The 25,913-nt window shown below is 48.2% G+C and overlaps 12 protein-coding genes across 12 annotated transcripts; 8 read left to right on the top strand and 4 right to left on the bottom strand.

The window, feature by feature from the left end:
- Window positions 1-425: 425 nt before the first annotated feature.
- Window positions 426-2,239, bottom strand: C8Q69DRAFT_469230 (putative methyltransferase). Its single transcript, XM_028630743.1, has 11 exons — window positions 2,101-2,239; window positions 2,002-2,042; window positions 1,887-1,940; window positions 1,850-1,853; window positions 1,687-1,731; window positions 1,582-1,617; window positions 1,405-1,526; window positions 1,323-1,348; window positions 1,225-1,255; window positions 810-1,164; window positions 426-726 (listed from the first exon to the last, which is right to left on the bottom strand). Exons 1-11 carry the CDS (start codon window positions 2,170-2,172, stop codon window positions 493-495), a joined length of 1,020 nt encoding a protein of 339 aa, XP_028484831.1. The 5' UTR covers window positions 2,173-2,239; the 3' UTR covers window positions 426-492.
- A 573-nt stretch (window positions 2,240-2,812) lies between these two features.
- On the top strand, window positions 2,813-4,630 carry C8Q69DRAFT_486974 (cytochrome P450; the record flags this gene model as incomplete). The annotated part of the gene is made up of 6 exons (XM_028631949.1): window positions 2,813-3,035; window positions 3,109-3,965; window positions 4,028-4,053; window positions 4,111-4,195; window positions 4,249-4,412; window positions 4,468-4,630. 6 exons carry the CDS (start codon window positions 2,813-2,815, stop codon window positions 4,628-4,630), a joined length of 1,518 nt encoding a protein of 505 aa, XP_028484830.1.
- Window positions 4,631-4,993: 363 nt separating this feature from the next.
- C8Q69DRAFT_521452 (isoprenoid synthase domain-containing protein) lies at window positions 4,994-6,457 on the bottom strand (the record flags this gene model as incomplete). Its single annotated transcript, XM_028633516.1, has 4 exons — window positions 4,994-5,515; window positions 5,571-5,824; window positions 5,891-5,919; window positions 5,992-6,457. The coding sequence occupies 4 exons, from the start codon at window positions 6,455-6,457 to the stop codon at window positions 5,089-5,091; spliced, it is 1,176 nt and encodes a 391-aa protein (XP_028484829.1). The 3' UTR covers window positions 4,994-5,088.
- A 776-nt stretch (window positions 6,458-7,233) lies between these two features.
- Window positions 7,234-9,116, top strand: C8Q69DRAFT_433455 (Haloacid dehalogenase-like hydrolase-domain-containing protein; the record flags this gene model as incomplete). The annotated part of the gene is made up of 4 exons (XM_028628513.1): window positions 7,234-7,964; window positions 8,024-8,073; window positions 8,141-8,286; window positions 8,351-9,116. 4 exons carry the CDS (start codon window positions 7,234-7,236, stop codon window positions 8,975-8,977), a joined length of 1,554 nt encoding a protein of 517 aa, XP_028484828.1. The 3' UTR covers window positions 8,978-9,116.
- A 1,184-nt stretch (window positions 9,117-10,300) lies between these two features.
- Window positions 10,301-11,501, top strand: C8Q69DRAFT_469224 (hypothetical protein). Its single transcript, XM_028630742.1, has 2 exons — window positions 10,301-11,019; window positions 11,076-11,501. The coding sequence occupies exons 1-2, from the start codon at window positions 10,423-10,425 to the stop codon at window positions 11,265-11,267; spliced, it is 789 nt and encodes a 262-aa protein (XP_028484827.1). The 5' UTR covers window positions 10,301-10,422; the 3' UTR covers window positions 11,268-11,501.
- A 354-nt stretch (window positions 11,502-11,855) lies between these two features.
- On the top strand, window positions 11,856-15,440 carry C8Q69DRAFT_403395 (putative SNF2 family helicase/ATPase; the record flags this gene model as incomplete). The annotated part of the gene is made up of 2 exons (XM_028627998.1): window positions 11,856-12,591; window positions 12,661-15,440. 2 exons carry the CDS (start codon window positions 11,856-11,858, stop codon window positions 15,438-15,440), a joined length of 3,516 nt encoding a protein of 1,171 aa, XP_028484826.1.
- A 542-nt stretch (window positions 15,441-15,982) lies between these two features.
- On the bottom strand, window positions 15,983-17,176 carry C8Q69DRAFT_469220 (putative RNA polymerase II transcription mediator complex subunit Srb7). Its single transcript, XM_028630741.1, has 2 exons — window positions 16,882-17,176; window positions 15,983-16,805 (listed from the first exon to the last, which is right to left on the bottom strand). Exons 1-2 carry the CDS (start codon window positions 16,921-16,923, stop codon window positions 16,290-16,292), a joined length of 558 nt encoding a protein of 185 aa, XP_028484825.1. The 5' UTR covers window positions 16,924-17,176; the 3' UTR covers window positions 15,983-16,289.
- A 69-nt stretch (window positions 17,177-17,245) lies between these two features.
- C8Q69DRAFT_403272 (hypothetical protein) lies at window positions 17,246-18,133 on the top strand (the record flags this gene model as incomplete). The annotated part of the gene is made up of 1 exon (XM_028627991.1): window positions 17,246-18,133. One exon carries the CDS (start codon window positions 17,246-17,248, stop codon window positions 18,131-18,133), a length of 888 nt encoding a protein of 295 aa, XP_028484824.1.
- An 840-nt stretch (window positions 18,134-18,973) lies between these two features.
- C8Q69DRAFT_284595 (hypothetical protein) lies at window positions 18,974-20,177 on the top strand. The gene is made up of 3 exons (XM_028626948.1): window positions 18,974-19,467; window positions 19,543-19,654; window positions 19,755-20,177. Exons 1-3 carry the CDS (start codon window positions 19,399-19,401, stop codon window positions 19,952-19,954), a joined length of 381 nt encoding a protein of 126 aa, XP_028484823.1. The 5' UTR covers window positions 18,974-19,398; the 3' UTR covers window positions 19,955-20,177.
- A 222-nt stretch (window positions 20,178-20,399) lies between these two features.
- Window positions 20,400-21,188, bottom strand: C8Q69DRAFT_445118 (Spc24 subunit of Ndc80-domain-containing protein; the record flags this gene model as incomplete). Its single annotated transcript, XM_028629045.1, has 3 exons — window positions 20,400-20,577; window positions 20,656-21,053; window positions 21,162-21,188. The coding sequence occupies 3 exons, from the start codon at window positions 21,186-21,188 to the stop codon at window positions 20,400-20,402; spliced, it is 603 nt and encodes a 200-aa protein (XP_028484822.1).
- A 259-nt stretch (window positions 21,189-21,447) lies between these two features.
- Window positions 21,448-22,582, top strand: C8Q69DRAFT_469205 (hypothetical protein). The gene is made up of 4 exons (XM_028630740.1): window positions 21,448-21,630; window positions 21,727-21,745; window positions 21,826-21,919; window positions 22,027-22,582. The coding sequence occupies exons 1-4, from the start codon at window positions 21,606-21,608 to the stop codon at window positions 22,354-22,356; spliced, it is 468 nt and encodes a 155-aa protein (XP_028484821.1). The 5' UTR covers window positions 21,448-21,605; the 3' UTR covers window positions 22,357-22,582.
- A 972-nt stretch (window positions 22,583-23,554) lies between these two features.
- C8Q69DRAFT_469200 (hypothetical protein) lies at window positions 23,555-25,690 on the top strand. The gene is made up of 3 exons (XM_028630739.1): window positions 23,555-24,212; window positions 24,468-24,917; window positions 24,990-25,690. The coding sequence occupies exons 1-3, from the start codon at window positions 23,785-23,787 to the stop codon at window positions 25,255-25,257; spliced, it is 1,146 nt and encodes a 381-aa protein (XP_028484820.1). The 5' UTR covers window positions 23,555-23,784; the 3' UTR covers window positions 25,258-25,690.
- Window positions 25,691-25,913: the final 223 nt, after the last annotated feature.

Below are 25,913 nucleotides of genomic sequence, written 5' to 3'. Positions count from 1 at the left end.
TGTATCAAGACCACGAAGATCTATCAACAGGAATCAAGCTCTCATAATAAGTCAAGTCGCTTCTAACCCATACTAAGCCCCACTTCTGCAGTTCGTACAGAGTCAGACTTATCTAGGTATGCCACTTAGCGTGCATAAACCGATGCATTATATCTCGTCAGGATGTCGATTTGGACTCGACTAGTTGGATTTATAATGAACTAAGCACGACAGAACATGCTTATTTGTGATCAATTTCCGTTCATGTTTGGGAGTTATAGAATCATCGTTATGCTTATAACTTCATATCAAATAGAGTTACTGCTAAATCAGATCTTGTATTCAGTATTACGATTTTCCTTTTCTATGCTCTAGATTTTGTATATTTCCCCTCGTTTAATAAAACCCCTGTTCCAACCCCACATGCAATCATAAATATGGCGAAGATATACATATATATATATATATATATATATATATATATATCACCATCGGGTATCAGTCAATCGGTAGTCATTCCGGCTTCTTCCCATACACGAAATAGAGTTTTGAATATCCGTGAAATCGACGATCCAATAGCTCTCTTCTCACCCCGACCAGCAAAAGCTGTATCTGGGCACTCGTCCAGCCCAGCACTCTTGTGAACAGGGCAAACGAATAAGCTTCGAGAGCTTCTAGCATCAGGACTTGCTGATATCGGCCGAGTTCTTTCAATTTGGGATCCTTTGGCCAGGGGGAGTATGGGACCTGATGCACGGAGGGGGGAGGGTTATATGAGTTATTGTTGCCAGAGCGGAGAGTGGAATGATTATGGGTAGATAGAAACTCACCTTATAAACTTCCTCCGTAACCTCAGTGAACCCAGCATTGATCATCCAATGCTTATATCTGGGCGACACGCCCATTTGTTTCCCGAACTTCCCACTCGCTTCGATGAGTCGATCGCGCCATTCGAGCAAGTTTGGCGCTCGTTCAATACTCTCGTCATCGCAGAAAACTCCCACTGTGGCGTCCGCAACTTCGAACCATCCACCCGGTTTCAGATTCTCGTATGCTTGGCGGAAAAGTCTCTGATAATCTTTCACTGACCCTTCGATGCTCCGCGCGTGAATGAAATCGAACGGTTGCGAGAAGTTCCACTCGAGTTCGAAATCGTCGATTATGAAGCGGCAGTTTGGTGGGACCCTGTGACAAGATAGTTTGAACGGCGGTTTCCGGTTGTTTCTTTATTTTGGTATTACATACCACGAAGGTTGGATGGGACTCAGATCGGTTCCTGGTTTTATAAAGTTTCAGATCGCAACTCGTAAGGGTGTCGAGAGGGTAAGTGGATAGTGCCATACCAGTAACGACGGCTTGGGGATGTTCACTTTATTTCAGCGTTAGTTGTTGCGTTTCGCAGTTTTTCAGAAGTGGCACTCATACTCTGCTATATCTATCGCCCAAGCTCCTGTCCCGGTCCCTAGATCTAGAATATTGCCCACGTGTTTGGGTATAGGGGCGCGGTACAACGCGCCGCCAAGAACCATGCTGAAGATGTGATGATGCTTTCTGGCGTTTAGAAAGCTACGTTGGTGTCTTCCTCGGGACAAGTCCACATACCAGGTTGAGACGCTCTTGTTCCTTTTCGTCATTTGGCTGTATTGAGTTTAGAATTAGTATTTGATGCTCAGGAACATCGAGATGCTGATGCTAATGGTGACATACAATCACGTATTCTCCTTGCCTGTATGCGTGGTATCGACGTCCATTCTGAAACCATTGCGTGTCAATTCGTCAACTCTGGTACTATATTATCATTGCCTACTGACCTCGTATCTATAGTCATTGTCAACACTCTAGTGTCAAAAGATCTGACCCCTTTCAACGCTGCGGCAGTGGAAGTGAAGGAGGTTTAGATTGACACTTACTGGTAACTGAACACGCTCGAGGTCAATGAATCCGTGGTGCTTCCTCCGTCACTGATAAATCGAATACCATTAGCTCTAATTCATCCGTCTGTAGAACCCGGCTATGGCTTACGATATGAAGTCTTCGGAGTCATCATAAAGTGCCGACTCGTCCTGCATCACTCCTTAGTATATAACGTCACGACGCGGTGGGTCTGAAACTGACACTCACTTCGGGAACAATGGGATTCTGTGGGTGGAAGCTTGCAGCTCTTTCAGCATCAATATCCTGCGTTTGGGACATCTTTGTTGGCCGGTAAAGCCGACGGTCGTTAACTGACAGTCAACCCAAGATCCTTCAGTTCAGCCGCCACGAGGAGGAGGATATCTGTGCGCTTATGTAGGGTCCGCTGTCGAATCATAACAGATAATAATTAGCTTCAGCCACCATGGATACCATTCCGTATGGGGGGTTTGAACGGCGCGGTAACCTCGTGTTCCCCACGAGAAATCTGGACATCCTAACGGCTGATTGACTGTCGGGGACCCTTTTCATGATCTAAACTACGCCCACCCGCGGCAACATCTCCCCGAAACCAGCAAACCATAATTGAAAGATAACCAATCGATAGTGCACAGCATGGTGTTCCTTCGATCGAAGCACCTCCTTGTCCGGCTTCTCGGGCTATGTTCCCGGGCTTGTGAGTAGGATTGGGCCTTATACTTACTGCAGTTGGCTTATAGTGCTCTACTAGAAGCGCCACGGGCCGTGCCTATCTAACCTAGAAAGTATTTAGTTTGATGTGATAGATCCCGACAAGAACCCACTGCTTTGCCATTCATATCCTCGCTTTTCCGTGCATAACATTCCTCAACCGTCAATTGATGGTTGTCATCCGTGTGATATACTGATCTACCGAGATTCGATGTCCGTCCCGGACACCATGGAGGCGTTTCAGCCACTGCTCTCGCATCCTATCTGGACAGCAGTCATTGCATACACACTGTATGCCGTCGGGCTGGCTGTCTATCGACTATGGTTCTCGCCATTAGCGAAGTTTCCGGGGCCAAAACTGGCTGCCATGACGGCATGGTATGAGTTCTATTACGATGCTATCCTGCATGGAAAGTATACATTCGAAATTGCCCGGATGCACAAAAAATATGGTCCGTGCAACAATCACTGCCGAGAAGAGAAAGTTTCATGAATTCGAATACTGACGATGGAATCGTATGATAGGACCGATTGTGCGTATCAGTCCCTGGGAGCTCCATGTAGACGATCCGGACTTCTATGAAGTCCTCTATTCACGCGACAGCCCCCGCAACAAGTATAAGTTCTATGCGAACATGTTCGGCAATCCGAAGGCGGCAATCGCTATCCTAGACCATTCGCATCATCGTCTATTGAGGTCGAATATGAACCCGTATTTCTCAATGTCGCGGGTCCGTCAGTTGGAACCGGAAATCCAGGCCCTAGCGGATAAACTCTGCGATCGCTTGAAAGAGTATGAGAATACAGGCGTCGCCATCAATGCCCAGCACGCTTATAGCTGTCTGGCGACCGACGTCATATCCGACTATACAATGGGAGCTGGCTTTCATTATCTGGATGCCCCTGATTTCGTTCCACAGTGGAGTGAAACTCTGAGTGGAATCGCGAAGAGCAGTGCATTCTTCAAGCCTTTTCCATGGCTGCTATCTTTGCTGAAAGCCTTCCCCGAAGATATAGTCGCTCGACTCGATCCAGGAATGGGGCTGATGTTCAAGTTCCAGCGTCGCTGCGGAGTGCTCATCGATTCTATTATTGCATCCCAGGGGGACGAAGAGGAGAAAAAGAAATATGCGCACCCTACTTTCTTCCACGACGTCCTCGAGAGCAACTTACCCCCAGAGGAGAAAAGTGCTGAACGTCTAGCGCAAGAAATCCAAGTCGTGATAGGTGCTGGCGGCGAAACGGTCGCTAAAATGCTGAGTTGGACCACATACTATCTGCTTGAGAATCCGGAAAAGTTGCAGAAATTGAGAGAAGAGTTAGATCGTCTTGACCCTGAGCACACCGCTTCGCTGGTGGACCTTGAAAAGATGCCCTATCTGGTGAGTTTCTAGCCTCTGTGATCGACTGAGACCATTCCTAAGCTAATTGTAATTTGTATCAGACGTCGGTTATGCTTGAAGGACTCAGGTATGTATATGTAGTTTTTGCACGCAGCTACCATCCCATGCTAACCTGCTCTTCTAGACTCTCATATGGAGTTTCCACACGCTTAGCAAGAATTGCCCCCGACCGTACTCTTCAGTATAAAGAATGGTCGATTCCAGCTGGAGTAAGTTTCCTTCGATAGGAAGATACTTTGTATATGGATTAACAAGACTCCAGACCCCAGTGGGAATGACCAGTGTCTTCATGCACCATAACGAGAAAATCTTCCCTGACTCATACAGCTTCGTCCCTGAGCGGTGGTTGGATCCTGAACAGCGCAAGCACCTCGAAAAGTATCTAGTCGCCTTCACTAAAGGATCGCGACAGTGCATTGGAATGAAGTAATGCCTTCTCATACAGACACCACCTGGAGCACCTACTAACATGTGATTATAGTCTCGCACGAGCTGAAATGCTTATCGTCATGGCTAAGGTCTTCCGCAACATTAACTTCAAGCTATTCGAGACGACGCGAGAAGATGTCACGCTTGCACATGAGTTATTCCTTCCGTTCCCCAAGAAAGAAAGCAAGGGTGTCCGGGTGCTAGTCACGTCTTGAGATCGCTTTTACTTATCTTTACGAGTCCAAGTAATGATTTGTTTCACTTCGGTGTAAATATCTCAGATTACGAATAATACCCGGCCTGTATGTATCTGAATGGTGTTATACACTCCTGTTAGAGACGCCAAAGCGGCTATGTCCCGGTAGAACCATCATTTCCAACAACTCATACACATGTTTTCATGGCTTAAGAGACACGATAGCAGATAAACCAACTTACATAAATTTCAAAGTGCCAGTTTAGCCACCGTCTTACTGTAACTTCCGGCATCCTCCTCACGTAACTCTACGGACCTACTTCGATTTTACTTCTATGCCACTGCTGAAGGGTGAAGATCTTCGAATTAGATTACCCGTATCATACGATATCTAGATCTCTGCTAGATGTCCAGCCGTTGCGCACCATATTTCCTAGAAGGGTAAAAGCTGGTCCTTCCCTGCATATAAGATCAGATCTAATCATAACCACCGATTCGTGATGATTCTCCACCATATCGGGATGTAGTCATGCAGAAAAAGACATTTCCACCAAGCATCGCTATAACCGCATCAACAAATAGCCATTGCTCCAGGGATAATGACCCCTGCGATTTCAAGCGCTCCAGTTCTTCCTTTATGAGACTCTCTGACTCAAGTTGCATCGAATATGCTCTTCGCTTTGCTTCCAATGCATCGATTTTGTTTTCACGTTGGAGCACGTCCACGACATTGATCACTGAAGAGGCCTTTCCTGATTCGAATTCTCGTACCTCCTTCTCAAAAGATGCCAAGTCGTTTACCAATGAGAGATGGTTCCCTGCTTCTCGCATAAATGTCGCTAACTTCGGGTCACTAAGATCGACATTGGATGCTATTGAAAATTTGACACAGGCGCATGTCCATCTGTGCGAGGTCAGCATCCATAGATAAACATTAAGCAACAACATATATCTCATACAGGAAAGCTGAATCGTGCCACCTGTATTCCATATATTCTGTTACAGAGCCAAACTGTTCTTTATACTGTTCATGTGTGATCCACTTGCACATTGTCTCGATGACATCGTGTCCTCCAGTATCCGTGATAGCGTCTGCTGAGAGTACGTCTCGGGTAAACTCGTCGATGAAATTCTGAAATCGACTTGACCGCGAGGAATTTTCCACAGGCCTATTTGCCAGCCGCTTGCTGAAATCTTCCAGGGCATGTTCGAGCTGATAGAAAATGACCGAATAAGTATCAGTGAACAAACAGTCCCAAAGTCCAGCGGGAAACCTTACCATATCCGTTTTGATCTCTTGTTGAGCATCTATTATAGTATCGTAAGCTCGGTTATTTCCCCTGCGTTTTCACGTTCTTCAGCTTGCTAAGTGTGACTCACCGTCAAGTAATACAATTAATAGCGTTGACGCTGCAATCAATTTCAACCTCTCTTGATTTGCATAAGGGAAGAGTTGTGTTGCTGGTACGATGAATCTTTCCATTGGTGGCTTTTGCAGCTGCCGACATGCAACATCTGCTAGTGACATCCCATTGAGGAGTCGAACCTTCTGGAGATCCTGATCTTCTGCAAAAGTTCCCAATAATATCTCGCTATATTCGATCACGGATCCAAGGAAACGATTGGCTCGCGCGGGAAGACCCGAATGAAATGGTAAATTAGCCGCTTGTGGGTGTAGGACAAATGAATTTTTCTGATACTCTAGAGATCTCTCCCAGTCCTTGCAGGGATTTTCAAAGTCCCAGGTGCTAGGGACCATAGGTGACGACAATAGTGAGAGGTAGTCATAGCAGAAGGTAAGAGGCAAACGTTCACCTGGATCGGTGAGCTTTTCGAGCTGATACATCTTCCTTGATAACAGACAACTTTTTTTGGCGAAAATAGGCCACTTCAATAGAATATATGTAACTCAGTTAGGGTATGTGAACAATATAAAAGTAAATTTACGTTGCGCAGTTAGCTGTTCCTTCAAATAGGAGATACAATTCTTTGAAACTGAGGAGTCTGCAATGTAACCCCCCTCTTCCAACAAAAAAACTTAGATTCCAATCTAGATTATGCCAGGTGAGCTCGTCTGGTCATTAATGTCTTACCGGATGAATACACAGGTGCATCCTATCTCTATGAGATAATCGAAAAGTCGTCACCGAGCATAGAAGAGTGCGCCAATGTCCATTAGAAAGCTGTGAGATTGGTAATCTTACTGTGCAGATGCATCGTATAACATAGAACCTGGGTAATAATACTCGGAAATAAATGGTGGTGTGTGATAATGTTCATTAGTGCATCCCACGGTCAGGACACCACCATGAGCCATGCCCATAGCCCTGGAGGTAGGCAAGCGTATGGGACAACTGATCGATAGTTTCTACTTAAATCTGACATTGCATGCATGGTACACCATTTGTAAGAACGTCCAAGTGATCAGAAGTACTGGCTAGTCCAAAATTCAGGTTTATCTCCCTGTTGATGGAGATAATAGTTCTTACTGGAATAACGTCGCGTAGTACGTATATTAAGATGCTTTTTCACACCTCTCTGAATAACGATAATCCCTTCATACTTGAATAAACTTTTGCATCTTGGCTTTGTTATCTAGACATCCTATCCTTCGTCATTAAGATGAACGATACCGGGAATTGGTCACTCATATTTGATCTGGGGGATGTGATCTTCAACTGGTCTCCAAAAGTGGGTCAATCTGACCTTTCCATTCACTTATTGAAGGAGGTTCAGTCGACCGAAATCTGGCGACAATACATATGTGGCCTGGTCCAAGAAGTGGAATGCTACAGACAAATTGCATCTCGATTTGCGATCACCCCTACAGAGGTTGCTGAGATCTTTGACAAAGCTCGACAGACGATTTCGCTGAACATGGACGTCTATAATTTTGTCAAATCACTTAAAAAGCAATATCCGGGAATTTCTCACATCTACATCATGTCTAATGTTTCTGTTGTTGACTGGGGCTATCTCCAGAATGTACGGGGCTTTGCATGTGATGTTTTCGACGACATATTCGTCTCTTGTGCAATGGGGGCGTGCAAACCGGAATTGAAGTCATACAAATACCTACTTCAAAAGACTCGAGTCGATCCCTCGCGAGCGGTTCTAATTGACAACAAAACAGAGAATATCCTGGCCGCTCGGTCCCTTGGAATACATGGAATCATCTTTGATAGCTTAAGTTCTCTGGATCAGGCGCTGCTAAATCTCTTGTCGGACCCGGAGAAGAGAGGACTGTCGTTTCTCACATCGAACTCGAAGCGTCTACATTCAGTAACCAGCAATGGAATGGAGATTCGCGATAACTTTTCACAGCTTTTGATATACGAGGCAACGGGAGTACTGTACGTATTCATGCTTCGACCCGTGAAGCTACTAGCAAAGATACTGATATCAATGATAGTGATATGCTTGACCTTGAATGGCACGAAAAGACATGGAATTACTTCATAGGTATATGGAATCCATATCGACTAGCGTCATGCCGTCACGTTTCAAGAGGGCTAAGCATCGTCAACAGGAAGCCAGAATCTTATTTCTGGCCATTACCCTGATGATCTGGACACAACGTGTCTTGCGTTAGTAGTTTTACCAAGAAATCCTCCAGCAGCACAAGCTGTTATGTCTGAGATTCTTGACTTCACCACTTCTGATGGAATCTTCATGGTATTTTCAAGCTGACCTTGAAGAAAAGAAATTGCCCTTAATCTATTCTAATCATCTACGGCAGACATACTTTGATAGTTCTAGGCCTCGAACCGACCCAGCTGTCTGCGTCAACGTTCTCCGGTTTTTTTATCGTTATGGTCACGGCGAGGACAAAGTTTTGTTGCCAACAAAAGATTGGATATACGGGACCCTACTTCACCGTGCCTATCTCGATGGAACAAGATATTATTCATCGCCTGATGTTTTTCTCTTCTATCTGTCTCGTTTACTGTGGGAGAATCCAGATACGGAAATTCAGCGGTCTACGCAGAGTTTGTTGACTGACCGTTTGAAAGAGCGCTGCAACACGGAAGGTAACGCTATTGAATTATCGATGCGAATCATCGCCTGCAGAATGCTTGCAATCGAAAAGTCCTCAGAGATGGACAAGATGAAACTGTTGAACCTGCAGGAAAGAGATGGGGGGTGGCCCGTAAGCTGGCTGTGCCGGACAGGGAAAGCCAACGTCCACATTGGAAATCGTGGGGTTGCCACTGCATTAGCAGTACATTCAATAGCTGACTGGGGAAACACCCAAAAGAGTGAGAGTGGAGTGAAGTATAGCAGGTGGGGATTCACCCATTTGTTTCGTTATTTGGACGTGCAACGTGTGACCCGTCATAGATATGACCTTCGACGGAGGGAGTGATCCCGGATCCTCGTATACTGAGAGGCGCGAGGAAAACTATGAATGCCATCTTGTCCGTATACAATGTGATATATTTTGAGCGCGGAAGATAACGCTCTTAACGATAAGGCCTTTTTTTTTGGCGGATCTTGATTAGCTGCCACACATGTTAGTAGAGAAATAAGCACTAAGTATCTCATCTGACAATGTTTCGAGAGACCCCTGGAATATGTAGTTCTACCCTTGCCAATAATACTTCGAGAGGATCCTATGGCCGGTGACTGCTACTGATGGCTAAAGGCAAATAACACTAAACGGAAGTCAGTTCTACACTCTTCTGGCGATCTACGAACCTGCGTACAGCTATTTGTTCAGTATAGGTATTTATTAGCGAAAAATAACTGGCCCAGTTCATTTTAGTTTTCCAAGCAAGAAGAATCCTACAATCTAAACATCAGTACTTATGTGCTATAAAGGGGAAAATCTTATCCACGGTCGACATAAGGACAGAACAAGTGTCAGCGTTGTGTGAAATATGTTAGAGGTCCAGGTAGAGTCTCGCCAACTAGGAGTTCTCCTTTTTGGTCGAGTGGCAGAAAGCCATCAAAATACAACCAATCCTAGTAGCCTGAAGAAGATTCAAAAATCGCTTAGCTTCTCTCGTACTTGATAAAATATACAACATATGATCCCTCAAAAGGGAGCTCGCTAAGTAGTTGGGTGTCACGGTCATATAAAACCTGGCAAAAACCGGAGAAACCGTCCGCCATGTTAGCTAGAGCATCCATTAGTTAGCCTGTGACTACATACTCACACTCAGAGTTGCACGATTGGATTGGATCGAACTAAACTTTTGGCACTGCACTGTTAATAATCGAAGCGGAAACACCTCGCCAGCTTACATGCAACCGTAGACGCTACCATTCTCTAGGACTATAGCTCGTGGATTAGTAGATCTACGAGCACCAGTAGCGAGCCAACTTCAGGGTTAGTCGCAATGGGAACAATAACTTTGATTCGCAATTGTGCCTGCTTAGTTTCACAGACTGCTTACTTGTTTGCAATCTTAATACGGTTGAAAATCAGCCAATTATCTTTTTCCTGTTAGGATGATCATCCTTGTCATGGGGAAGAGATACCGAGTCCAGCTGTCCCTGCTATGATCTAAATTGAGCGAGTCGCAGTATCCAGTCAATCGGCCAGATAGAGACGGCAATATGGATAACTATCTATGCCGTGAAGGATCTCGATCGTTCTATGACGTCGCACGTCAGGTTCCAGTAATAAGACAGCTGGGACTGTGAGCACCATCCACCATTGATGGTTATCAGAAACCAATATCAAGTGCTATATGTTGGTTTCGCTTCTCCACTCTGATATATCTTTGCTAGACCTAGATTTCTAAGCGGAATATCTCATTAGGTAGACCTTTTCGTCCCATTCACACCGTCAATATCGCCAGCACTATGGCTTCGCACATGCTACACAACAAATGTGCTCTCATAACAGGTGCCGCTCAAGGTATTGGTCGTGCGACAGCTGAACTATTCGCACAAGCCGGCGCCAAAGTTGTCATCGCAGACATCAATGATATTGAAGGGCAAACTACGGTCTCTGCGTTGCAAGAGATAGCAAAGGATATCGAATCTGCCGAAGCCTATTTTGTGCATACAGATATCTCAAAGTCCGCTGAGGTGCAGCGTGCCGTCCAACAGACCGTGCAAAAGTTTGGCAAGCTAGATGTTGCAATCAACAACGCGGCAATTACTCCAGACCGTACATCTCTTTTCGAGTTCGACGAAGATTACTGGCGGCGAGTTGTTGACATCAACCTCACGGGAACAGCACTCTGCTGCAAATATGAAATGCAGCAGATGATCAAGCAGAAGACAAATAATGCGTCGATTATCAACATTGCCTCTATTAATGCATTTCGACCACAGCCTAAGATGCCAGCATACACGGCAACAAAGCATGCCTTGGTTGGCCTGACTAAACACGCTGCGATGGAAGGTGCTCATCACGGAATCAGGGTCAATCTTGTTGCGCCTGGAGCAATCCATGTAGGTCTTTTGTCTCACTTGGTGTAGCGCTGTCCTAACAAATAGATCGCGTCTAGACTCAGATGTCAGCCGAGTCACTGAAGATTGTTGGCGCAACACATCAGCAAATCGCATCTGTGGTTAGCCTCCTGGGGCGGTTCGGCGAAACACAAGAAGTTGCCCAGGGATTATTGTGGTTGGCTTCAGATGCTGCCTCTTATGTCACAGGCGTCTGCCTCCCAATTGATGGTGGATTTCTAGCTCGATAGATGAGTACGGTATGATACAAACTGAGCCTTCAGTTAGACTATATTTAGGTATCAGAATGTATCAAATGGAAATGGCAGAGATGATAGTCCAAATATCGAAATGCAGCTTGACGATTCCAGTTGGTCATTCACTAAATATCTTAATTGCTCCAACTTGTTGCCCCATCCTCTTGGGTATCTTAAGAGCAGCATAGGTTGGATGCGGTCACGTGCCCTTATCGGTTATCTGATCGGCGATGCGTCATGGCGGCTTCTCTCCAACTCCATCGGATCTCCGCGCTCCATTGCTCGTTTTTCCCCGACACGATGTGAGGCGCTGGTGGGCTGCTTTGATCTCAACGCTGCCTCAGTGCGCTTTCATTGTCAACTCCAGTCGCTGCAGCTGGCAGGCCCAGTCTACTTTCCGTCGACTCGTTGGGACCCTTCGTCTCGTTTGAAGGTCTCCTCACTGTATCCTCGAGGACCGTTCCTCGTCTAACCATACAATTAAAATCGCGCGTCCTCTCGAGGTCGCGACTTGCAACTCTTCCTCCATATCTATCAGAGTGGTCGCCTCTGTGATTACTGTCTTCTAGCATCTTTTGAGCCATGGCGTCTCGCGCGGCTATGCTCCTTGACCCACGAGCATACAGGAAACAACAGATCGCAAATGGTAACAACGCAGAATTTCCTTCAATACCTTTAACCCGTGGCGTGGACACTATGAGAGCGAGCAGCGAGCCTCCTGCAGCTCTCTTATCTTGCAACCCATTCTCCCACCAGAAGACTCCCACCCAAGGAATAAAACAGTCTGACTTACTCTTGGAAGGCAAAACCCAACAGGATACGAGTTCGTCCGCTAACCCCGCAGCGCCGGCGGGGACGGCTTCTACTGCGCACCAACTTCTCAATCCAAGAGGCAACGCAAAATCACGGCCGAGAGCGCGATCGAATTCGAATCCCTTGAAGAGCGCCACCGAGTCTAACCTTCTTGCGACGAAGCCGGCGCAGGTCAAGCCTGAGATGCAGTTCCAGTTTACAACTGCTGAGCAGAATCAGAGTGGAGATGATAGCGACGGGAAACGGAACTTTGATCAAGTGGAAAATAACCTGGCTACAGGTCATAGAAACTTGATCGAGGATATGTACGGCGTGGAGAGACGCGCAGATCAACCCCAGAAGCGCGTAAAAGTCCTGAAAGAACGGGAGGAGAAGCCTGTGGCAAATAAGAAATCGGATTTCTCAATGTCGGGGAATGTTGGTCTCGGGGAGTGGATGAAAGAGGACAAAGGAACGTCGGATACGTCTACTGCAGTGACGCCCAATGTGGTGGATCTGACGCTGGGTAAGTCATCAAAGACGTTATCCATCGCACTGATTTTCGTGTTTCATTGTCTGACGATTACTCGTATAGATTTTGCTCCCGCTCAAGCTGCGGATGATGACTTGGAGGTCACCGGGTCAAATGATCTCAGCAATCAGAGGGTCTGTTATGGCAAAATCGAGAGTGCCATGATCCAAGCACATATGGTTCCTAAACCTAGTGCGAAGAGTATCTTTGGTGATTCACTCCATGATTGGCCCTCTATAAAACTGAGCATTCACCACCAACCTAGTATGGGAAATCGGATAGAAGTTTCTGACCCTTACAACCATGTTTTCGGCGCAGTCGATGCCAAGACGGCTGCGGCCATTGTGCCTCTATTAGATACTCCTGCATTGAAGGTGGATATCTCCGCGCGTCTGGATGTTCGGAAGAGGTCCCCAGATGAATGGCCGTGGCAGCAATGCTCAGCCCTTTACCGGGTGTCGATCAATCTCTATGGCCTCAGAAGGAACGCGGAACTAGTTGGCAGGCACCTTGGCCAGCACAATGTATGGCTGGGGACTCCTAGTTTGGTGGAACAAGGTGTCCCTGTTTTCAACCCCCACGCAGAAAGGAGACGTGCTCAGATCTCCCATACGCCGACAACTGCGCGCGGCCGCCCGGGCGTCAGCTACGAAGTCCGCACAGCAGAGGAAGTAAATAACGCCGTTATGAAGATGTTCGATCAGCTCAAAAGTGCAGACAACATACCGGAGATGGAGCCGTCGCCCCTAATTGCAACTCCTCTTCTTCGCCACCAGAAACAGGCCTTATGGTATATGACTGAGAAGGAGAAGCCCCGCAGGTTCGGGCCAAATGAAGAAGACAACAACTCTCTGTGGAGGTTGGAATATCGGGGGAACGGCGTCAAACGGTACCGCGAAATAATCAGTGGGATGATCCTTAGCGAGGAACCACCGCAGACATTGGGGGGTCTTCTTGCTGACATGATGGGTCTGGGAAAGACACTGAGTATCCTATCGCTAGTGATAGCGACACTCCCAGAATCCCGTAATTGGGAACAAATGATACCCAGTGCGGATCTCGTGCGCGGCTCACCAGGTATTCGCAATACTCGCACAACGCTTCTGGTCTCTCCTCTGAGTGCTGTCAACAACTGGGTAGCCCAAATAAAGGAGCATCTTACAGAAGGCGCGATTTCATATTACGTCTTTCATGGGCCTTCGAGGACCACTGATGTCGAGGAACTTGCCAAGTATGATCTTGTCATTACAACTTACAGCATTGTTCTCAGCGAGCTTTCTCGGAGGGGTTCTAGGAGAGGGGTGAGTCCACTGACTAAGATGAATATGTTCCGCATTGTTCTCGATGAGGCACACACGATCCGTGAGCAAAACGCTGCGCAGACACAAGCTATACTTCGATTGAACGCCGAGCGTCGTTGGTCCGTTACTGGAACGCCTATTCAGAACAGACTGGAGGATCTCGTATCAGTCACTAAGTTCCTTCGTCTCTTTCCTTATGATGATAGGAGCACCTTCTCTGCTGCTATTCTAAGCAAATTCAAGTCTGGGGATGCGAACGTGTTAGCCAGTCTGCGCGTGCTTGTGGACTCATTTACTCTTCGTCGGGTGAAGGACAAGATTGACATTCCACCTAGGCACGATAAGATCGTTACTCTAACATTCTCTGACAAGGAGAAAGAACTCCATGATTTTTTCAAGAGGGAGTCCAACGTGATGATGAACGTTATTGCCGGCGAGAGCAAGACGAAGATGGGCGGGCGCATGTATCACCACGTGCTGAAGGCAATGATGATCCTGCGTCAGGTCAGTGCCCATGGAAAGGAGCTGCTTGATAAGGAGGACCGCGAGAGGATCAAAGGATTGAGTGCCCATGATGCTATCGATTTGGAAGAAGGGACCAATGACCCTCCCGCTGCAATGGATAGAAAGGCTTACGAGATGTTCGCTCTGATGCAAGACTCATCAGCAGACATATGTGCGAGCTGCGGGAAACATCTGGAAGAGAAATACACCGAGACAGGTGCTATTGACAAGACGGCACCTATAGCAGTGGTGCTTCCTTGCTTCGACGTCGTCTGCACGGACTGTTTCTCCTCGTGGGAGGAATTCCTCCATGGCCAGTCTGATTCCTCTTCCGTCAACCAAATCCGGTGTCCAGTTTGCGAGGGCTGGATCCTTTCTGCGTATTCCACTATCACGCCCCTCGGATTCCAGGAATACTGGGAGACACAGGCGCAGGCGAAGCAGAGTCGCAAGCATGCCAAGAGTCTTGGTGAATACGAGGGTCCGCATACAAAAACGAAGGCTTTAATTTCGCATCTGCTCGATACGGTGGAAGAGAATAAGACGCTCGGAGAGAACGAGCGTCCTATAAAAAGCGTTATTTTCTCTGCGTGGACTTCGCATCTAGACTTGATTGAGATTGCTTTGAACGACAACGGCATAACTGGATACACTCGCCTGGATGGTACAATGTCTCTGGCGGCACGCAACAAAGCTCTCAACACCTTCAGAGATGACGATCGTATCACTGTTTTGCTAGCAACCATCGGTGCTGGTGGCGTTGGTCTGAATCTGACTTCGGCTTCGAAGGTATACATCATGGAACCACAGTACAATCCAGCTGCTGTTGCTCAAGCTGTGGATCGTGTACACCGACTTGGCCAGACGCGCGAAGTGACCACCGTCCAGTTTCTCATGAAGGATAGTATCGAAGAGAAGATCGCCGAGCTGGCAAAGAGAAAACAGCAGCTGGCGGATATGAGCATGAATCGGGGCAAGATAGACAAAAAGGAGGTTCAAGAACAACGCATGAGGGAATATAGAAGCTTGTTCAAGTGATGAGCATTCTATATTAGTCTCATTCACCGGCAGGGAACCATATTCCTGCATATGATACCCATTTTCTGATCTACAATCCTTTCCGGACATTGGCCATGGCGTTTACCGGAGGAAACGGGTGTGGGCGGCACATTTTAGAGATACCCAGGGGCCCATGATATTTATTGGGTTGGTTTGATTTTCCATATACAATTGCATTTCCTTCTATACTTTATTAGACTTTTGATTTGGAGCATATTTATGTCCTTTATGCCGTTTCTCTTGCAGCACTGCCATATCAGCAGGACGCAAGTCTGATGACACGGATCGTGACGCACTATCGACCTGTGATTCCTTTTCGCCGATTTACGGCCTTTCTAATTTCCTTCTCCACAGAGATCTCGTTGTTTCTTTTTATAATCCCGACTTTCGACATCTCATATCTAAAGACAGAACATCGGACGCGAGTCCGCAAAACAGGACGGGAAACAGGCCCGTACCTAGACAGAGAGATTTTAAACTCACGCTTGCATGTTGAATCGATTCTTGACTTAACGACAGCATTATGGTTAGATCTTTGAATGAAATTGGTGCCTATGGCTTTTGTCTTTCTTTTGGTGTAGGCTTCCTTCGAGATCAAGATATAGATGTAGCAGCAGTGAGGGGGTCATTTCCTGAACGCCCCGAAGAAGCCACTAGCAAGGAGGCATCTATCGTAACTCCACATAGGGTATCATGTATTGTCTCATTGAATCATTACGAGACGTTAAGCAAATAACAACCAAATCACCGTCCAGCCAAGGCTCAAAGTCCCCAAAAGTCCACAACGTGCAGAGATTATCCTCGTATGCCCTGGCTCTGTGATATGATTCACCTCCCAGGAATCTCATCCCCATAGATCCCTTTCTCAATCGCCCCCAGGACCTTCTCCAACCTCCGTCCCAACGCCTTCAACTCCTGCGCCTTCCTCTCCCTCTCCTCCTCTACACCCCTCAACTCCCTCCCTAACTCCTGTATCCTTCTCTCCTGCTCTTCCTCCGACGACCCAATACCCGGTAACTCCTTGATCAGATACTCGATCTGCTGCTCCTTGATGATCAGATCGCGGGCCAGTTCGCGCTGTCGCGCCGCGAACGTGCGTGGAGAATCGGGGGGTGGGGGCGCGTTGGGGTCGTTGGCCGCGGAGGCGTTTGCTGGAGGAGGGGAGGCTTGTTCAGCGGCTTTTGCTTGTGCTGCGGCTGTAGCGGGGACGGGGGCCGCGTGTTGGTTTTTGGGGATTTTGGCGAGTTGGGGTGCTGCGTCGGGGACGTTGGATGGGGGGATTGCGGGTGAGTGGTCGTGGTAGGTGTTGAGGTAGCCGATGGTAGCGTAGAATTGGGTTGCGAGCTGGGAGAAGTAGAGGATGGTGTTAGCTGGGTTTGTGAGGAAGAAGAAAAGTAATTAGGCTGAGGAGGTTACGTACTTGGTCCAGACAGGTCTGGAGCTGCGTTAGGATGTCCGCCATGATGGAGGTTAGGAATCGAGAGTAATGGACTAGATGTATGATGCTCTGTAGGGATCAAGCGCGGTAGGAGAGTAAGAGGATAAATACTCCTCCTTTTGGAACTTGGTCTAGAAAGTGACCAACGATAGCTCTAGCAAGGTGTGGTAGGAGAGATTTGATATTAGACGGAGATGAACTGGAGCTCCGGCGCGGAGGAGCTTGGAGGCTAACTTTTAACTGCCGCGGTCTACCAGCTCCGTTGTCCGCTGTCTTGTCTGCGAACTTTCTGCCTTTGAGTCAACTACGGAAATGCATGCTGCGATACTTTCAGATTTATAGTAATATGACGCTGGGACCTGGTCGTGTCCGCATTATCTTCCCGCCATTTCAGTACCGATCCTTCTCACGATGCTCCGCTCGTTTCCAACTTAGTCCGTTCACACGTCGACTCTTCAATCTGCCAACACCACCTCGAGCATCATCGCAGAGGCACGATAGCCTCGATTCATTCGTCTCCTATGCCCAAAGAACTGGCCTGCCGGAAGACAGCACAACCTATGTCGGGACACACTATGAATACACTGTTCTCCAAAGCCTCCGCCGCTTCGCATTCGACCTCCACCGCGTAGGCGGACGCGATGATGCAGGCACTGACCTAGTTGGGACCTGGCACCTCCCGGAGAGGGATCAGGCACTCCGTGTTATCGTTCAGTGCAAAGCGCTCAAGACAAAACTGGGCCCGAACCTCGTCCGCGAGTTAGACGGGGCGTTTCGACACTCGCCGGTGGGCTGGAGGACGAGCGATAAATTGGGGATTTTGATTAGCCCACGGGAGGCAACCAAGGGTGTCAGAGACGCCATATCAAAGAGCAGCTATCCGCTTCTCTGGATGATGATTGAGCGTGATGGGGTTCTTCGGCAAGCTTTGTGGAATGGCAAGGCAGAGGACATCGGGCTGGCGGCATTGGGGGTTGAAACTCAATACGGAGGGCACTCCGCTCAGCCGGTTCTGAAAGAGATAAGCTTGACATGGGATGGTGAGCCGTTGCCTGATATGGACAGCGTTGAGGGGGAAATGTCAAGGATCGAAGCGCAATGGCTGGCTACTTGGGAGTGCCAGGATACATCCGAGAATGGAAAGGTGAAGCTGCTGGAGAAAGTGCAAGCTATGTTCCCCGAGGCCGTTGGTGGGATGTCTCTGGCAGTTCGAGCCAGAAGGGCTGAGAAATGAGCAGTTGACTGAGAGCTACAATCTCCAACTTCCCGCCCGCCCCTGGAATCAGTCCCTTGATCTCGTTTGAGATCAGATATACGTGCCTTCGCGCGTGTTGATTGGCGTCACTATCACGCTGCGTAACTACTACAGTTAAAATCTTGATGCTCTATCAGCTGCAATGACGCCTTCCCAATGCCCCATGCTAAGTGTGGGTAGCGCTATGGAATGGCGAGAGCGTTCAGACTCTAGGAGAGGCCCAACCCGCTTCTTTCTGCATACAAGATCGGAACCGTGCCGATTGTCTGCAAGCCTCATCTTATCCAGCTTATCCAGGACCAAGGATTTATACCCCGCATGGTCCTCCAAATGATGCAGTGGTATAACTCACCGCCGTTGCTGGGATCTGGAAGCTTGTTAATCGAGACCTGTGCCAACAGTTATACGAGATATTGGACCCCGCGCTGCTCCACAGCTTGTCACAGTTCCCGAACAACTGCACCACAAGGTGGAATCGTCATACGGTAAGCGAGAATTGTGAAAATCCTCGTCCTACTGTAGTCAACTGTCTCCTGTCGTTATGAAGAGTCAGCTTTTATGACGCTATTCATCTAAGCTGCGGGAGGGCTCCTTCAATCTGACACGGCTTCGTTATGAGATAGCCCTATCCAATGTTCTGACAGCGGCAATTCACCCTCTATATGAAATATGCCTGTTCTGCTGTGTGTGGCAGCGTATTAAGCTAGCACTTTTTAATGCGCCATGCGGCGATCACTCTACAATAGGGGTGAATCCGGGGAAAGAAGCTCTTCCCCGCACTGGACATGCATCTACCCCATATTGAACCATCCTTAAAGGTTCCTGATTTGCTTGTCCATTTTCCATCCGCTGTTTCAGAAGACACTACTCTCCGCAAATACAAGCCCCGGGGTCGAATGTATAACTCCTGATGAAGACCCAGGCGCTTGTCACCGTTAGATTGACAATCCCCATCAACTTAATTTACTGCGGCGGTGGAACTTTAGGTATCCGGTCTGCCAATATCACCCGGTATAATTAGACGATCATCGCCCCGCAGAGGTCGCGAACCTAATAATGTAGCTTTCTACCAGTACGACCGGATCGCCTACAAATACTACTATCTAGTCTTTCCAGTCCCAGCTCAATATCTTATCGAGGCCCCAGTAACCCAACTACCAGGTATATAACACGCTGCCTAATCGATCATTTCTACTTCTCACATACCATCCGCCCTAGATATCCTAGAAAATCATCTCTGAACTATGGTGTCCGCTGTGCGAGGCTATCAAATCAACACGGCCGTCTTCGCTCTCCTGTCGGCAGGGCATACTGTACGTCCAATAACGAGCACATTCATATATATAACGCATCAATTAATTGACGATGGAAACGAAACAAATAAATAGCACCTAGCTCGAGAATGGACCTCCAATGTACAATTCAAGAACCTTCCTAAAACTATCCAGGCGTATGCTCGAGCTGGCTGGTATCAGGGAAGTGTCTTCTTCCTCATCATGTGTATGTCCTCTTAAATATCCTCCCCCCCCCCTCCCTTTATCATCATCATCATCGCCATCAAGGCCTATAACCATACTAACTATGTTCCCCCCCCTCCTAGCGTTGGTCAATTACCGCTGGTCCAAAACTAACACGGGCCGTCTGACCGATCCGATTGACAAGGCTATCGCGGCGTTGAATATCCTGCTGCTCTGGGCGAGTGCGGTGTGGTATAAGAAGAATGGAATCAAGCAGGCAACTGTAGCGGTCGGGGTTAGTGGTCTGCTTCAGGCTTATGCGGCGTTTGTCGCGAGGGAGTAAATTATCTTGTTGATGTCGGTGTGATTATTCTTTTTGTTTGAGCTGAAGTCGGGGGAGATGGAGATGTTGTATCAATGATGTGAAAGGGAAGATGTATAGGACTCGATTTCAAGCCTCGGGTTAATATGTATTCACATGTTCGTCTTTCGTTGTGGTTCGTTTTAAGGTCTGAAAGTCTGAAATATGGATTTTAGTGACCTCTTGATTGACAGTGTATGTACAGCTGGATAAGATAATTGTATTTATGTAATCACATCATATATTCTCTTCAACCATTAATGCAAGATAACAGCAGAAGCGACATTAAGGTATATTTCATAGAATCATTTCAATGCGAGCGCCCTAACGCCATGAACAAGCACTCCCATGCACAAAGTGGTATCCTGCCAGATATCCTAGATACTCCTTGAAGACAAAACGCCGAGCAGAAACACGATGTCCCAATTCATCCTTGCATCGTAGACCAGAAGTAATTCGCGTAGAAGAACCGTGAGAATTTTGAGTCGATATTGACGACATGTACGTCGCCTTTGCGGCTGTTCCGGATGATGGCCTTGTTATAGTTGCCTGCCTCGTCGGCCTCGACATCAATACCAAGCGATCGGTAGATTTTGAGACGGAGTCTGCAACACAGAATACAGTTAGTCCAAAGTTGCAGAACAATAACACCACGCGCGTAGTGTTGATGGTATAACACGTACAATGTCGCGTCTTCAGCCTCCCTCTCTCTCCTGGCGGCCTCATCACCCTCGAGTCCCTGAGACTCCAACTCTGCCAATCGATCCTTCAACATCTCCAGTTCACCCTCGAGTCTCTCGCTCTCGATCTCCAGCTCGGAAGCGGCTTTCGCGATGCGGAACTTCTTCGTATCTAACTCGACAATCTGCGCGGCATGTTTGGCGGAGTCATGAGCAGCAACTGTTTCCTCGTGGTGTGCGGCCATCGCATTCAGATTCCGAGAGAGCTTGCGCAGTGCTGATTCGGCTTCACGGATTCGTAGCTCACGCGACTGCTGCATCGTCGAGAGAGAGTCGGTGATGCGCGTCACGGCAAGCTTATCCGGCTGGATGTTGAAGTTGCCGATCGTGTGGTGAATTAGCTGGGAAGCATATCAGCATCATCATTGATAATTCCCTGATGCGAGTCCCCATTTCGGATACCGCTATGGTCTCTTCTTTGATACTGAATCTTGTAGGGCATAACATACTGTCGCGGGATCCTCGTCGAGCAACATTTTGGCGGATTTTTTCAATTTGTTTGCTGAGATATGGTGACCTTGTGACGGGAATCAAATAGTGTTCTCGTTCAGTGGAGAAGAGAGCGCGGGGTGTAATCGATCAGCCTAGTAGAATCGCAAAGATGCTATTATCTCGATCGCCTCTGGTGTTGACGCCTTAACCGTTGCGGGAGCAACCGCCACAGTTCTTGGCGTCCGTCACTGGCTGCACCGCCACATGTTGGTCTTTCCGGTTTGCGGTCTCGATAAGTCTGGCAGCTCAAAGAAGAGTCTCTGTTGTCTTCCCGCTGTCATCCGACCACGCGATCATCTGGGAGAATTACATTGTCAGGCCCTGTTGCTGCTATCGATCGTCTTGCCGGGACCCTTTTACAGTCTTTGTTCTGCCGTGTTCCATCGCCATACCTTGTCGCTATGGGCTCCAATCTACCACTACCATGTAGGTGTCTCCCCGCGTACCCCGGATATTTGAGTTTAAGGGGAGACTGCCCGAGGGTTATTGAAGATCTATCAGCTAACGCTCGTTTTCTTCCAGATGCTGCGGATGCTGAAAGGTTCGTTTATCGAGAGCGGCGGTCTTCAAGAGACTTTTCGAGGGAACAACCGGGAATAACTCGAGGCTGACTCCGTACAGCCCGCTGAAGCCTGCTGAGTTGCAGGTCCTGCGTGCGCAATACGAGAAAGAGGGAGACTACGTAGGCGTGCAGACCAAGTTCAACTTCGCATGGGTATGTTGCGCGATGTAGATGCGTTTTGCTACGCTCTGTGGTTGTGGTTGTGGAGCAGACCGCTAACAGGCTTTCTCCGCCTTTGCGGAGGTGATGACACTCTATAGGGTCTTATCAAATCGAATATCCGATCAGAACAGCAGGAAGGTGTGCGTTTGCTCTCTGAAATCTTCCGCACTTCTCCCGAACGACGACGCGAGTGTCTCTACTACCTGGCACTCGGCAACTATAAGCTTGCAAACTACGCGGAAGCGCGTCGCTACAACGACCTCCTCATCGAACACGAGCCGCAAAACCTGCAAGCGGCGAGTCTACGGACTCTGATCGATGATAAAGTCGCAAAGGAGGGGCTGATGGGCATCGCCATCGTAGGAGGCGTTGCGCTCGCCGCCGGTCTGGTTGGCGGTATGCTCTTCAAGGGCGCCCGGAGACGCTGATGCGACCTCCTTGCCTATTGCCTATTGATGGATCTACTGTGCAGCGTGTCGATTCCCTTCTCACCCGTACATAATAATGCTCGTCCTGTTGGCTGCTGTTATGGCATTGAATGGCGTTTCTTATTTCCATGAATGTTCCCGTTTGCGACAGCCTGATGTTTGTTGGCATAGTCATGATCTGTCTAAATAGTATCACGAGCCGTCTGCTAAGCCAATGAATGATATGTTTGATTAGTCTTCTTTGCCTTGATACCTCACTTGTTTCTTGGCCTGTGGTATGTTGTCTTCACTCCACCTGAAAACAAGCCACAGCTGGTACCGTGCGTAGAGAGTAGTCTATTTGAGGGTGGCCTCAGATGAAGATGAAACACTCTATTTCCCGGAACATTAGTAGAAGGATCCAGTGAGAAAGGCCCTTAATGTGTCGGACTGGCTTGGGAGCAGCCATTCCTCCTAGTAGCCTCGTGGCCGTTGACCGCTTCGGGTTACGGAAGAAGCCCGCTCTGAGGGGTAATTAATACTGCCAGCACTATTAAGATAGGATGAAAGGTAATGACAGAGACAAGGCTCTGGCATGCAGAAGCTCCCTGAAACTGAAGTGCATTCCCTCTGTTTCGGAGAATAACTAATAACTAGTAACTAATAACTAACTTGCTAGTGACAAGGCGAGTGGCCAACAAGCTGTCAGGGCTGCAAACGTCATCCGGGCAAGGCCGCTAACCACATCATCTCCAGACTGTCTTCCTGCACATCTCGACAAGCTGGCGAGCAGGTTAGAAGTCCATCAGCTTACTGAGCTATTCTCTTGTCGTTATTACCTCTGTCGGTGTCGCCTTATCTGCGCTGTCCCCACTGCGCGCTCCATGCGATGCTGACATTAAATCTTTGTCCCGACCATACAATGACTGTTGTCTGCCTGAGTGTACAGTACACGCAACTTCCCGACCACAACTCCTGATCTGCTACAAAAGAACCTTCCCTCCGTCACTCTTTCGCTAATCACAGCGACTCATCGATCCGACCATATTATTATCACTCTATCTTCTCTCTTTCAGCCCCCGATCTAGTCACCTTTACGACCCCTCTCTCCGCAAGAGTCTTGAGAAATCAACCATGGCTGACAGAGGGGATCGGATGTTTTGCCATCAATGTGGCGGCGTTTGGCTGAGGAACGAGTTTGGATTACAGTGTCCACACTGCGAGTCGGAATTTACAGAAATCGTATGGTATTCCATGTACCCAGCTACGAGGCAGCTACCGCGTGCGATACTGACGAGAGTCTGTTCTGCTGTGTAGATCGAGACGCCGCCAGAAAGCCCCGCGGCCGAACGCCCCTCTTTCCCATATGGACGCACACCACCGCCACGACACGAGGAGCGATCTCAATCGCCATTTAACCCGTTTTCTGATCATAATCCATGGAGAGACATGGACGATGCAGAAGAGCATGGGTTTGGAAATGGGCCTGGGATGACTCGTCGGTCCTACCGGTCCCCTGATGGACGGTTCACGTTTACGAGTACGACATTCTCCTCTGGGGGTGGCTCCCCGCGGCGGCCGCAGAACCCTTATGAAGCAGCACCTCCTTTCGATCCGTTGATGCCCGTCTTGCGCAGCTTCGACACGATCTTCCGTGGTCTCACCGATACGTATGTGAATCAGAGCCCACGGCCGGGCCAGAGTCCTCCTCAGCCTGCAAGAGACTATCCACGACGGGAATCCGAAATCCACGATTTCCCGGATCCTGAAGAGGACTATCCCGGTAGCAGAAATGTATACCCGCCTCCTGAAGGATTGTGGCCCCGAGACGCGGACCACCCGCAACCTATGCAGCATCCGCTTGGAAACATAAATGAGTATGGCCCCATAACCCTGTTTTCCCTTTCTTTCCCTGAACTCCATATGCATTTGAGACTGCAGTCTCAGTGCCTCGGTTGTCCCGTGCCTGTGGGCCTGTGTCTTCGCGGTTATTGTCTTCAGCTACACTCGTGGCGATGACAGTTGTCGAGTAGATCGGTTACGGCATGCGTACAACACCGTGGACCCTCCCTGATTTGGATTATATCGCATATCATTATTCGAAGTACAGCTAGCTTACATGGTTGAAACAGTATTCTCGAGCTCTTCCGCACAGATTTCGGACCCCGCGGCCCTGGCGGTGTTAGCGGTAGAGGCGGTGTCCGCGTGATGACCGGTCCTAATCCTCTTTCGATTCTTGCCAACCTCCTCAGTATGGGAGATCGCCACGGAGATGCTGTCTACTCTCAGGAAGAGCTAGACCGTGTAATATCCCAGCTGATTGACCAAAATGCGAACGGAAATGCGCCACCGCCAGCCGCGGAGAGCGCTATCAAATCCCTACCAAAGAAGCCAGTTGACCGGGACATGCTAGGAAGCGACGGCAAAGCAGAGTGTTCTATCTGCATGGATAACGTGGAGTTAGGTACAGAAGTTGCCGAGCTCCCATGTAAACATTGGTTCCACTATAATTGCATTGAGGCGTGGCTCAATCAACACAACACCTGCCCTCATTGCCGACGTGGAATAAATACCCCAGGACAGTAAGCAGGACCACCTTCCAGCCGTGTCATGCCATCCATGGGGATGATGCTGATGGCGACTTGAAACCATAGGACGGGCACTGAGGGTTCACGGGATAACCCGGTAGTTGTCAACAGTAGCCCTGAGCCGTCTTCTCCCAGGAGTCGACGGCAGTCTACAACAAGTTCCTATACCCGCAGAACGCCTCCCCGCCGTCAGTCCTCATCGCAGGATCACTCTGGTAACCCGCCCACTCCGGAAAGGAGACGATCGGGTCGGAGTGAAGGACACGGCGGAGGTATTGCCTCAGGCATCACCGGCTGGGTACGCAGCCATTTCGGTGGTGGAAGCTCATCATGAATGTATGATTCCATGAAATATCCTAAATTATTTTTCTATGAAAGGGTTCACTTCAGAGATTGCTTTAACATAAGCTATTGATGGACTTTAGGCATTTAGGTACCTTTGGCTATTTTTATTCATCGAGAAATAGCCCATCTCTCTCTTCCTCTCCCCTAATATTGCTTACCATCACATGCAGGAATGTTTGGATAGATGGGAATATGCACTATAAAGGAGATGTATGACTCTTTCTTTCTGCTCCGACCATCATGATTATGGTCCATGACTCTCTTAGTATATGAGGATGAACAGTTCACCTATCCATGATGTTGTCATTTCATTAAGATCCAGGTGGTTTTCTAGTCTGTTTTCTATTCTACTTTGTGGCTAATAATACCCGAATAAATCATCACATGCCTTTCTTCATGAATTAAATCGCGTAACACTAGACAGCAAGGAATCATGTGATTCACGGAGAGTAACTTATATCTGGGCCTCACCCAAACCCAAATTAAAGACTAGCAAACCGTTCAAAAGAAGACCTCATTGAACTCACTCAGAGAGTATACGCTAGTCAGAAAAAGCAATTTACTCAAGTTTGAAGACCAAACATACCTGTTAACATCAATAATCTTCGGCCCTAATAGACTAGTTCGTATTCTAGCGCCGGCAGT

The sequence above is a fragment of the Paecilomyces variotii genome, assembly GCF_004022145.1.
Source record: "Paecilomyces variotii strain CBS 101075 chromosome Unknown C8Q69scaffold_6, whole genome shotgun sequence".
NCBI lineage: Eukaryota > Fungi > Ascomycota > Eurotiomycetes > Eurotiales > Thermoascaceae > Paecilomyces > Paecilomyces variotii.
Note: the sequence above shows the minus strand (reverse complement) of the source record. Positions and strands in the feature narration are given on the sequence as shown.

What these genes read in the sequence shown, in the direction of transcription:
- C8Q69DRAFT_469224 (XM_028630742.1), top strand. Translation starts at nt 10,423, where the DNA reads ATGGCTTCGCACATGCTACACAACAAATGTGCTCTCATAACAGGTGCC. An exon ending in TTGCGCCTGGAGCAATCCAT is followed by an intron (nt 11,020 to 11,075) that starts GTAGGTCTTTTG and finishes GATCGCGTCTAG; the next exon opens with ACTCAGATGTCAGCCGAGTC.
- C8Q69DRAFT_469205 (XM_028630740.1), top strand. Translation starts at nt 21,606, where the DNA reads ATGGGCTCCAATCTACCACTACCAT. An exon ending in CCAAGTTCAACTTCGCATGG is followed by an intron (nt 21,920 to 22,026) that starts GTATGTTGCGCG and finishes GACACTCTATAG; the next exon opens with GGTCTTATCAAATCGAATAT.
- C8Q69DRAFT_284595 (XM_028626948.1), top strand. Translation starts at nt 19,399, where the DNA reads ATGGTGTCCGCTGTGCGAGGCTATCAAATCAACACGGCCGTCTTCGCT. An exon ending in TCCTGTCGGCAGGGCATACT is followed by an intron (nt 19,468 to 19,542) that starts GTACGTCCAATA and finishes ACAAATAAATAG; the next exon opens with CACCTAGCTCGAGAATGGAC. An exon ending in TGTCTTCTTCCTCATCATGT is followed by an intron (nt 19,655 to 19,754) that starts GTATGTCCTCTT and finishes CCCCCCTCCTAG; the next exon opens with CGTTGGTCAATTACCGCTGG.
- C8Q69DRAFT_469230 (XM_028630743.1), bottom strand. Translation starts at nt 2,172, where the DNA reads ATGTCCCAAACGCAGGATATTGATGCTGAAAGAGCTGCAAGCTTCCAC. An exon ending in GACTCCGAAGACTTCATATC is followed by an intron (nt 1,941 to 2,001) that starts GTAAGCCATAGC and finishes TCGATTTATCAG; the next exon opens with TGACGGAGGAAGCACCACGG. An exon ending in GGCAAGGAGAATACGTGATT is followed by an intron (nt 1,618 to 1,686) that starts GTATGTCACCAT and finishes AACTCAATACAG; the next exon opens with CCAAATGACGAAAAGGAACA.
- C8Q69DRAFT_469220 (XM_028630741.1), bottom strand. Translation starts at nt 16,923, where the DNA reads ATGGCGGACATCCTAACGCAGCTCCAGACCTGTCTGGACCAA. An exon ending in TCCAGACCTGTCTGGACCAA is followed by an intron (nt 16,806 to 16,881) that starts GTACGTAACCTC and finishes TACTTCTCCCAG; the next exon opens with CTCGCAACCCAATTCTACGC.
- C8Q69DRAFT_469200 (XM_028630739.1), top strand. Translation starts at nt 23,785, where the DNA reads ATGGACGATGCAGAAGAGCATGGGTTTGGAAATGGGCCTGGGATGACT. An exon ending in CCGCTTGGAAACATAAATGA is followed by an intron (nt 24,213 to 24,467) that starts GTATGGCCCCAT and finishes TGGTTGAAACAG; the next exon opens with TATTCTCGAGCTCTTCCGCA. An exon ending in GGAATAAATACCCCAGGACA is followed by an intron (nt 24,918 to 24,989) that starts GTAAGCAGGACC and finishes TTGAAACCATAG; the next exon opens with GACGGGCACTGAGGGTTCAC.